Source organism: Schistocerca americana, chromosome 3, assembly GCF_021461395.2.
Source record: "Schistocerca americana isolate TAMUIC-IGC-003095 chromosome 3, iqSchAmer2.1, whole genome shotgun sequence".
Taxonomy (NCBI): Eukaryota; Metazoa; Arthropoda; class Insecta; order Orthoptera; family Acrididae; genus Schistocerca; species Schistocerca americana.
In genome coordinates this window covers 883,072,526-883,084,796 of record NC_060121.1, presented here as the reverse complement: position 1 = coordinate 883,084,796, position 12,271 = coordinate 883,072,526, and the positions used below count along the sequence as shown (strand labels likewise).

At 38.1% G+C, this 12,271-nt stretch overlaps 1 protein-coding gene across 1 annotated transcript in view; it reads left to right on the top strand.

Annotated features, from left to right (window-relative positions):
* The window catches only part of LOC124606464, a 183,695-nt gene that overhangs the window by 147,519 nt on the left and 23,905 nt on the right, over positions 1-12,271 (top strand). Inside the window, exon 23 of the mRNA XM_047138446.1 lies at positions 5,952-5,963. Coding sequence (XP_046994402.1) covers positions 5,952-5,963 — 12 coding nt within the window. The remainder of the gene's footprint in view (positions 1-5,951; positions 5,964-12,271) is intronic.

Here is a 12,271-nt window from a genome sequence, read left to right as displayed (position 1 = left end):
AAGAAATAAAAACTTTTTTGAAGTTTGCCAACGTCATGTAATTCTGTTAGACACCAAAAGACTTGGAAGAGCAGTTGAATGGAATGGACAGTGTCTTGAAAGGAGGATATAACATGAAAATTTAAAAAAGCAAATTAAGGATAATGAAATGTTGTTGAATTAAATTGGGTGATGCTGATAGAATTAGATAGGGAAATGGGACACTTAAAGTAGTAGATAAATTTTGCTATGTGGGCAGAAAAATAACTGATGATGGCTGAAGTAGAGAAAATATAAAATGTAGACTAGGAATGGCAAGAAAAGCATTTCTGAAGTAGAGAAATTTGTTAACATTGAATATAGATTTAAGTGTTAGGAAATATTTTCTGAATGTGTTTGTTTTCAGCGAAGCCATGTATGAAAATGAAGCATGGATGACAAATGGTTTAGACAAGGAGAGAATAGAGCCCCCTTTTGAAATGTGATGCTATAGAAGGATGGTGAAGATAAGCTAGGGGTTGGCATGACTAATGAGGGGAGTACTGAATAGAATTGAGGAGACACATAGGACACTTTCTGAGGCATCAAAAGTTCACAAATGTTTTTTGTGTGTGTGTGTGTGTGTGTGTGTGTGTGTGTGTGTGTGTGTGTGTGTGTGTGTGTGTGTGTGTGGGAGGGGGGGGGGGGGGGAAGGGGGGGACGACTAAAATTGTAGAGGGACATAGAGAGATGAATACAGTAAGCTGATTCAGAAAGACATTGGTTGCAGTAGTTATTTGGATATGAAGAGGCTTGCACAGGATAGAGTAGCATGGAGGGCTGCATGAAACAAATCTCTGGACTGAAGACCACAACAAGAACAGACATCCTCAAGTGAAAATTAATAAAACATACAAATCATTAAGTGCAGGGAGTAATGTTAGCTACAAAATGTTATTACATATTTGAGAACATTACTTAGGTCACAATGTCCAACATGTCTAAATAACATTGTCAAAGTAACATGTATATGATCTCATAAACCAGTTGTATTGCAGAATATGATTACATATCAAAGATATATAATTTTTCTGGTATAATGCACAGCAAATAAACTTGAACAAACTGTAGTTTGTATTTGATAGCCAATAAATTATTGTGACCTGCATTCTTCATTTGTCAAAACAACGGCAGAGATCATTACAAAGGGACACCGTTGTGTGAGCCATGTGGTCTTTGGACTGCCAAAGGCGTTATCAGGAAATGGGAACGTGATTCTTTATTTGGCTAAGTGGTTAACATATCAGTATAATACATGCTCATAAAGCCTCTTACAGAAGTATAATGCAGTACTCAGTTCTCAAAGAGTAAATATAACCATTTTTACATGCCCAACAAAATGTGGTACCAGTATAACTGCAGATATATGTGATGTTATAAAATCACAATCTTCTAAACCATGGTGACTTGCATAAGCAAGAGCATACACGTGGCAATGTGCACTCCCTTGTGAAATCGCAGGCACCCACAAAATCCTGAACCAGAGCACACTCAACAATTCTTACTATATATTTCCAAAAAAGACATCACCTGTAATATACTACATAAAACTCAACTGTATAGTAGATGGAAGATGGGCGGGGGGGGGGGGGGGGGGGTTGTAGGGGAAGAAGGCAAATGGGAGGTAGTAAACAAAAGATGGTATAACATTATGTATGGGAGTTGGAGGGGAGGAGGACTGAAGGAGGTAAAGGTGATGTAGAGGAGGTATATAGCAGATGCGAGGTTGTAAGGAAGGGGAAGATCAGTTTGCATTCCAGAGAAATGTAGAAACGCGAGGAAATACTGACGCTACCACTTACCTTAGAAGATAGGTTAAAGAAAGGCCAACCTACATTTGTAACATTGGCGAAGGCTTTCGAAAATGCTGACTGTAATATTTTGTTTTAAATTCTGATGGTAGCAGGAGTAAAATACAGGGAGTGAAGGGCTATTTACAACTTGTGCACAAACCAGACAGCAGTTACAAAGCCAAACGGGGATGAGGGAATGTAGTTAAAGTAAATCAGGTGATACTCAGGGAATCGAATTAGGAAACGAGATATTTACATTAGTAGATAAGTTTTGCTATTTGGGAAGCAAAGTAACCGACAGTGGCTGAAGTATAGATTGTAGATTGCCAATGGAAAGAAAAGCATTGTTGAAAAGAGAAATTTCTTAACCTCAAATTCAGGTTCAGGTGTAAGGAAGTATTTCCTGAAGGTATTTGTCTGGAGTGTAGCCTTGTACAGAAGTGATACGTGGATGATAGACCACACAGAAAGAGAACAGAATCTTTTGAAATGTGGTGCCACCGAATAATGGTGAAGATCAGATGGGCAGTTCACTTAACTAATGAAAAGGTACTGAATAGAATTGGGGAGACAAGAAATTTGCGGCACATCTTGACCAAAAGGGGGGTTGGTTGAAATAACACATTCTGAGACATCAAGGGATCACCAGTTTAGTATTGGAGGGAAGTGTGGGAGATAAAAGTTGTGAAAGGAGACCAAGAGATGAATACACTAAGCAGATTCAGAAAGATGTAGGTTGTAGTAGTTTTTGGAGATGGATTAGTTTGCATAGGATGGAGTAGCATGGAGAAATGCATCAAACCAGTCGCAGTGACAGGAGAAAACACACACCAAAGTTGAGGAAATGTGCAAACTTTTGGAGTCGACACACACACACACACACACACACACACACACACACACACACACACACCCGCGCGCGCGCGCGCACACACACACACACACACACACACACACACACACACACACACACACACACACCCGCGCGCGCGCGCGCGCACACACACACACACACACGCTCGCGCGCGCGCTCCCGCCCCCACACACACACACACACACACACACACACACACACACACGCTGCCATGTGGGCTTTCACATCTTGTAGACTTTCAGGATGTTTCTCCTGAATAGCCTGTTGTAGGTGTTTTCAGGAAACTAGCATAGTTGTACAGTACGTTAATAGTTTGTCCATGTTGGACGAAATGGTACAAATCAACTAATGTCACAGGCTTTGATGAGTATTAACTTGACAGGAGGGGGATTGTGACAAAATTTCTGCCTGAATGTGAACCTGGCTGACACCATTCCACATACTGACATTTCAGTTATGGCTCATAGGCCCTGGCCCAAAATTCATCTATGGTGATGATTCTCCCAAGCATATTCTCTCTCTCTCTCCTCCTTGTAATGCACTAGACACGCACAAGAAATTTCCCACTTCACTTACTGCTCGAAACACACACACACACTCTGCAGCAGCTTTATGCATGTGTAGCTCATTGTGTAAGATCCTGTAGATTGATGTCTTCTAAATAGTAGTATGACATTGTAATTTCTGCAGCATCCCTCGTCTATCATTCTCCAAGCATTGGGCAGTCTGCGTAGCAGGTCTGTCGGTATGCACACTGACTGGCCGCCTGGATCAGTGCATGTTGGTCGTGCAGTTGTGCCTTGCCTGAATGCATCTGCTGAACAGCCATTCAGTACAATAGAGCAGCGTTTCCTACCACTCCTACAACCTCCTCATGGTATTATTGTGCATTCCTTCCATGGCGGCCGGTTGGGTGATTTTCTCCACTCGGGGACTGGGTTTTTGTGTTGTCCTCATCATCATTCGGGTAGTGGTGAGACTGGAAATGGAAAGATTGGAACTTGTACAGGTGCTGATGACTACGATGTTGAGTGCCCCACAAACCACTACCACCACCACCACCACCACCACCACCACCATCATCCTTCCGTGGTGAACCTTATGTAAGACCAGTGTTCAAGTCAGGTAACATGTGTCCTGAATGGCTGCTTGACTCACGCTATGGTCTCTCATCATGCTCCATTCTCCTGGAAAGGACTGTCATCTAGCATCATGTCACGTTACTGTGGATTCTTGGGGAGACTCCTGTTTGTAATATACTATTGCATACTGTGGCAATTTATGGTAAAACATGTTTGCAATGACAAACTTCTTTTTGTCTTTTTTCTCATGTTATATCTTCATGGCAGTTTGTGTGTTAATCCATGTCCCCACCCATAATGTTTACATATGAACTAGCCTTCCATTTGCATATTCAGAATTTTGTAATTTGTTACCATTTTGGAGACAAAAAATAGTTACCACGGTTTTTGCAATGACTCTTGTATTTGTCATAGACTGCCTTTTGATTTAGCTGTAAAGTATGTGCCTGGAAACTGAAAGGTCATGATATCGAATCTGTCAGATCGTGGATTTTTCAGTCTTTGCTTTAATGTAGCCCTCACCTCTCAACGATATGAGGAGTCAGCAGAAATGACACTTGGTTTGGCTTCCCTATTAAACTGTAGGCCACCTTTTCCCAGTTGCATAACTGGGGTAGGTTAGGGACACCAAAGTCTCCGATGCGACATCCAAGTGAAAGATCTGCACTGGGCCATTGAACCACACAAAATTATTATTATAGTCTGAATGTTGATTTATCTCACCCTATTTTGATAATTTATATTTGTGCATTGATTGTGGTTTTATAGATAAGTAGATACGGGTTCAACAGACTTGTGCATCATACTCCATGTCTTCGGTTTTTGCAAGGGAAGTGTGTGGTTGATCAGGTTCGGAAGCTCTTATTAGGTCTAAAAATGTACCTACAGTAAGCTTCACTTCATCTAGATAGCTACGGACTAGGTGCAAAAATTCTTCAAAAGCTGTTGTGGTATTGTGATCTTTTTGAAATCCGTGTTGGGTTTCTGCAAGGAGATTGTCGATAAAAACAATCATGGTATGCTTTGCCAGGATTACTGATTCAATATTGGTCAGTAGTTTGATGCTTCCTCCTTTGATCCTTTTCTATGTACTGATCTGACAATGCTTCTTTTCAGTGTATTAGGAAACATGTCCTCTTCAGGGTTACAGTTGATGAAATATGTAATTGATTTAACCACATCATTTCTATATTTTTTCATTATTGTGCTGAAAAGATCATCCCAACCCCTCAAGTGTTTGTGTTTTAGCTACAGAATTATGTTGCTTATCTGTCGTTCATTTACTACGCCAAATTCAAAGCCCGTATGTGTTGTGCAACAGTGTATTGGAATGTGGAGTATATCAATGTCTGGAATTGAGGTGCAGTTGGAAAGAAGAAATGTTTGTTAAGAATTTTATAGTTTTTCATCCTGTATCAGTTGGTCGTCATGTGTAGTATTTATTGGTTTCTCCTCTGCATTCGAACCTGTTTCACGGTATTGGTAATGAGGTTCCAAGAGGCATGGCTTTTAAAGTTTTCTGACTGCTATTGCTTCATTGTGGATTTGTTTCCTAAGATTTGCGAGGTCTAATTTGAAACTTTGCTCAACACTGTTATATCTTTCTTTGACAATGTGCAGCCCAGATAACATGTACAGTATATAGAGGTCATGGATATTCTGTCAAAACTTGACTAATCTAGCTAGTAGTTTTAAATTTTTCGTATTTGACAAGGAGAGCTAAAATACCTCAATGGAATTATTCCCATTTGTTATTCGAGCCTTCTAATTCATGGTCTTGGGATAGTGATCCGAAGCATAAGTACTTTGTTATATATAGAATTCTTAAAACGACATACCAGTATGTTCATTTTACAGGTAGTACAATGTGCAACCTGCTAAAATTGTTAGAAAATTATTAAATGCTTTAAGAAATTAGTAATAATATGACAACAGGTTTATGGGATGAGATATGTTTTGACAATGACGTGTGAAAGTAATGTTCTCACATATATAACAATGTTTTGTTCCTCGTGTTATGCCGTGCACTGTATAATAGTCAAATGGCAGAATTCTTGTAAAAAATGCTTGTGCGTGAAGTACTTACGCTTGTTCCTGAAGTAATGCAGTAATTACTTCTAATATTATTGCTGTTATGTACATTATTGATTCATAAATATCTATCCATTTTTCCTTGCATAACAGGGCATTAAAAAGGTTTGTACCTTCATCATTGTGATGTTTGTAAATCACTGCTTTCATCAATACCTTGTATTTACCTTGGCATGGAAACTAGAAAATTTTGTCAGCTTTAAAAACACTCTTACTTTTAGCAAGGAAATCGCACAAATTTAAGAATAAAGTTCACCCATAAATCTGAAATTCACCAAATACAAAATAATAAAATTAAGAGATTTAGTTCAGTTTTAAAGTAACTATTTTATTATATTTCTGGAGACTGATCGAAGTTTAGGTACAGTTATAGGTATGCTTCCTGTCCTGTCATACTTGCAGTTAGTTTTGGAATAACAACGACAAGTTTAAAACTAACTAAGACACTAGTTGCACCGTATGCAGATTATAATTGAGTATTACAGTATGAGGAGCTGCAATAGTTGGTGTTGACCTGTCTGTAAAAAGCTGGCTGTTAACACAGTAACCCCAAAGTTTCTTTTTTTAAGGTAGTGTTTAGAGAGGCACATTAATGAAATATAATGTAATAGATTAATTTGTGGAATTTTATATTGTTCCAATCCATTAAGTAGATACCTTGCTGGAGCATGTCTATATGTTTCCTGATTAATAAGTTGTGTTCAGAACATTTTACCTCCAGATTACATTATATGCTTTCTAGCCTCAAACCTGCTGAAGTGTTGCTAGTTAGTATGTGCTATAATTATTTCAGGACTTGAATCAATATGGTAGTCCATTGCTAATTATTGTTCCTATTATTATTATTATTATTATTATTATTACTTTTTTTTTATAGCTGTTGCTGTGTGTAGATGGACACTGTTTACATTAAACTGATCACATACATGAAAGGTAGTAGATTATCTCCTATGTATGATTGTCTTCATAAAATGATCAGTGGTAATTGAAATTCACCACTGTATAAACTTTGTTATGTACACAAGATAATAATCGATCATTGTGTTGCCTGTCTTTGAAGAAGAAACAAGTACTGTTTTTCGTGGTTTGCTTAAAGATTATAGCAGAAAGTAAGTGCTTAAAATATTAAACTGCTGCAGTCTGATTCGAGTAGTCAGTATTGCAACTTTTGTACAGCAGGATAGTAGGACTGTGATGATGTTTTCATAGATGGTGCTCGCAATGAGGAAGTTTAAGATGGCAGTTTTTGAGAATGGATAGTGCAGCAATGTATAAACTCCGACAGATCTCAGTGCAAAACAGTGAGGCATATTTCTAAAACTAAAATAAAATACTTCAAGAACAATAAAGTTTGTGGAATTTGAATGAGGTTTATAATAAACTAGATGCCACAGTGGAATTCATTGTATTTCTAAGTAAATGTAAATCAGTTTTTGAAAGTAGCTATTTGTAGAAGAAGAAGGAGGAGGAGGAGGAAAAGGAAAGAATGTATTCGAAAGACCTGAAAAATGCACATCATGTTAGAAACTAATAATTCTCGTTAAAGTTACAAATGGGTGAAATGTTTCAAAATGAGAGGCGGCATAACTGGTCAGTGTACAACACATAATAACTATTAAACAGAATAATTACTGCGAATTGTAACTTGGAAGATGCAGGTTAGTTGTCATCTTCTAATTTCAGTAGAGAAAATAGTCAAATATTAAAGGAATATAATATTGAAAAGACATTCTACAATAATTTAAACTACTAGAAATAGCGCAATTATTATTTTCTAAAATTAATAAATTGGTAGTAAAAGTTATCGTAAATAGAAGTTGATGTGACTTTTCTCGGAATTTCAAACAGAATTCTGAGTCATTAGTGACAAATAAAATGACTCAGTAGCAGAGGGAATTTTTCTTTATATACTAGAATATCTAATTTATATCTAAAGCTTCCTGGCAGATTAAAACTGTGTGCCCGACCGAGACTTGAACTCGGGACCTTTGCCTTCCGCGGGCAAGTGCTCTAGCACTGAGCTACTGAAGCATGACTCACAGCTTTACTTCTGCCAGTACCTCGTCTCCTACCTTCCAAACTTTACAGAAGCTCTTCTGCGAACCTGCTGTACAAAAGTTGCAATACTGACTACTCGAATCAGACTGCAGCAATTTAATATTTTAAGCACTTACTTTCTGCTATAATCTTTAAGCAAAGGTCCTGAGTTCGAGTCTCAGTCGGGCACACAGTTTTAATCTGCCAGGAAGTTTCATATAAGCACACACTCCGCTGCAGAGTGAAAATCTCATTCTGGAATTTATATCTCTTTATAACGAGGGCTACAGGAAATGTGTTAACAAGCATTATCCAGATTTGTTAATGACATAATTCTCTAAATTTTTAAGTAAGAAACTCAGTAGTAAAACTTTTTATTGCTACTAACTGTATATTTAGTATACAAAAGTACACTTTGCAGAAGAGCTGCTAGATCTAGACTGCAATTTATACAATGTTAAAATGTAGCCTCAACCACTTTTCGTAATGCAAAAGCACTAATATCGACACTTTTTGGAGGAGAAAAACCTTGGTCATCAGAATCATTACACAAGAATCTATAAAGGTGATAAAGAATTTTAAAATTTTTTGGTTACTTTATTTAAAACCATGTTGTCTTCAAATTTGTTACATCGTCATTCATCCAATTGATAAAAAAACTAAAATGAATTGATGTGTGTGTTTTTGAGTATCAGCAGCATCACAGCATCAGCTAATTGTATGGGCTGTCTGTATACTTCCAGAAAAGACATATCCAGATTACAGACACCCAAGTAGTACTGCTGAGCACTTTGTGTACATAAACAAGAAATCAGAGAGACAATAGTGATCAAAGATAATGCACAGCCCTAAGGAGATGCTTGGGAGTTCGAATCTTATCACAAACAGAATGTCAACAATATTCAACGAGTTAACCGAAGACTGATATTAAACGTCTCTACATAGTTTTTAAAAAAAGGTTGTGTGTGTGACGCCTGTAATGTGCTAATTTAATGTATTTTCTTTTTTTTTTCACTATATATCATAGTTTCAAACAGTTCCAGCAGTTGCAAATTTCTATCCTTATTCTGTATGTGCAGAATTGTGTGTTGTATTCAGTTTACAACAAAGAGTGGCTGGTGTCATGGCTACACATGCCTGTCACTGACTTTTTGATTTATTAAACTGAGACCTGTCCCTGTGCTCTTTGTACCTCAACTTGAAGGATCTAGCAGTCTGACCAATATAAAGGGTGTGTCTGGAAAGCTGTGTGTCACACTTTTCTTTTGTGATGCAACTTTGTCACAGAGCTGTTTGACCAGAGGGGGGAGGGGGGGGGGGGGATAGACTTAGCTTTCCAGTGGTAGGTTGCTCAATTGCGTCCATGCTCTTGGAAGGTTAAGATAGTTTCTTTGTGAACCTCTATGTAATAGTTGCATTGAACTTGTGATGTAGAAAACTTTAAAGCAACACTGTGTGCTAAAGTTCTGTGTGAAGCTTAACAAGACACCATTGGAGGCTTTTGGAATACTTCTGGAAGCCTTGGTGGATGATTTCCTTTCCAGACTGCAGTCAAACGGGTGGCACAAGATGTTTAGAGGAGTTCATGGACAAGGCCCTGAAATATGCTCACTATTTTTATATACTGTATTTAGCATATTTCGTGACAGTACCTTTTCCGTAAAATGTTTACAAGACGATATTTGTCTTGGCTTCAGTCGTCTAGTGGAAGTATGATTCCACAATGCAGTTTCGTCGGCTGCAGAAATGACCTGGTTCAATGCATTTGCCTCATTTTTGGTGCTTCAAGTACCATTTCTTCGAATGTGGTTTCTTCTTAAAGTTTATATAAAAAAAGTAGTAACATTATTCATTTTTCCTGTTCACTAGCAAATTATTATGACGGCGACCTGCTCATTGTTCCACCGTCAACACACACACCAAGAGTTCACTGCCGACTGACTATGGTCAAAGCCAACTCCAGCGTCAAAGACATTTTACACAACACACAAGCTTCCACTTGTAACCAGTCTCTTTGATATTCTTCGTCACCTCTACTAATATTAATCAATATGCTGTCACTCTCAAAAATATAAGTAAATTAGTATAAAATAAGGCAAATTACAATTCACAAACTAATATTCTGACAAAAATAGAAGAAAACATTTACAACTTCCCTCATTAGATTTGGTATCGAAAAATCCAGTAGAAAATAACACATCTCCCAGATCCTTTACAGCCCATGCAGGACGCCGTATATGTTGTGAACAGATGACGGTGCGACTCGTGTATGCCAGTTACTGAATTCAGACTATCAAATGGATGTTCGCTCAATGTTAGTATTATTGGACTTGCCAAAAATGGTTGTTAGAGATTGTATTGGAAGGCTTGGCCATGCAGAAGATTTGAGCAAAACTTGTGCCCAGAGTTTTGACCGACACACAAAAGCAGCACCAAATGGAAGTGTGTGAAGAATTTGAGCAGCTCCGAGATGATGATTCCAATTTCCTGGACAACATGGTCGATGGGGGATGAGCCATGGGTCTTTCAATACAATTTGGAATCACAGAGGCATAGTGTGAATGGCAAATGATGATGTCACCACACCTGAAGAAACATCACCTGAGTGAGCAGTGAGTCTGGGATGAAATCAAAGTCCCCCACACCCAAAAAGGGGATGGTGCATCATGAGTTCTTACATTCTGGCCAGACCTTCAACATTCAATTTTAAGGGAAGTGCCACAGAGATGCTATCACAAGGGCACCTGTGTTCAAAAGGAGTTCCGCAGACTTCATCGGAACTGCACAGTGACAGTGTGTCAGCTCACACCACCATCGTTGTCACGGTCTACCTGACCTTGGAAAAGATCAGTTTGGGTTCTGAAAATGTAGGTGCATGCAAGACAGTGCTGGCACTGCAACTTCTCTATGAAGATGGGTTAAGAAAAGACAAATCTATGTTCATAGCATTTGTAGACTTGATGAAAGCTTTTGATGATACAGAAACCGGACAACAGGTAAAAGAGACAAAGTATAGGAAAGGCAAATGTTCCTTGAGAAGGGAATGAGATATGGTTTTAGCCTATCCATGATTTATACAATCTGTACAATGATCAACAGTAAAGAAAAATTTGGAGTAGGAATTAGAGTTCAGGGAGAAGAAATTAAAACTTTGAGGTTTGCCAAAGATATTGTAATTCTGTCAGACACAGCAAAGGACTTGGAAGAGCAGTTGGAATGGAGTGGACTGTGTCTTGTAGCGGGATACAAGATGAACATCAACAAAAGCAAAATAAGCATAATAGAATGTAGTTCAATTAAATTGGGCAATGATGAGGTAATTAGATTAGGAAAAGAGATACTAAAAGATGTTCGTGAATTTTTATGTGTAGGCAATAAAAAACTGATGATGGCAAAAATAGAGAGGGTATAAAATGTTGACTGGCAATGGTAAGAAAAGCATCTCACAAAAACACAAATTTGTTAACATCAAATACAGATTTAAGTGTTAGGAAGTGTTTTCTCAAGGTATTTGTCTGGAGTGTTGCCTTATACAGAAGTGAAATGTGGATGATAATCATACCAGACAAAGAGAGAACAGAAGTTTTTGAAATGAAATGAGAAGCTTTTGAAGTGTGGTGCTTCAGAACAACGCTGAAGTAACTCCTCATGTGATCTATCCAATGGGTAGATCACATGAGGAGTTACTGAGTAGAACTGGGGAGAAAAAAATTGTGGCACAATCTAACTAAAACAAGAGATTGATTGATAGAACACACTCTGAGACATCAGGGAATCTTGAATTTAGTATTGGGAGGTATTGTTGCAGTTTCAGATGGATGTAGGCTGCAGTAGTTATTTGGAGGTGAAGAGGTTTGCACAGGATAGAGTAACATGTTGGGCTGCATCAAGCTAGTCTTAGGACTGAAAATGCCAACAACACAACACATGAAAGTGGATGAGCGTGCTTTTTCTTTCAGCCGTATTCTCTCTCTCCTTATACAGAACAGATGCGTATTATATATTAGCCTGTCCCTCCAAAAAAGACTCATTGATTTTTTCTTCCATGACTTTAAAAACATCACTATCATTGAAATTCATCATGAGAAAATTATTTATAGTAAGAGCAGTGGGCCAACAAAGATAGAAGTTGCAGATGAAACAGGTGAACATGTAGCAGCAACATACAAAGTGCTTTTTTGGAATGCAGATAGTTTAGAATTCGAACAGTGTGTGTCAGCAAAATGCAGAGACTCTTTTCTGTGCAATCTACATGTGCTGCCAAAATCTTATGTGGGTTTCATCCACAATGTGATATCATTCTGAGTGGCATTCCCACTTACGTCCATGCACTGTTTCTTACATATTAATTTTTCCACTAAGTTTTCATGTCATCC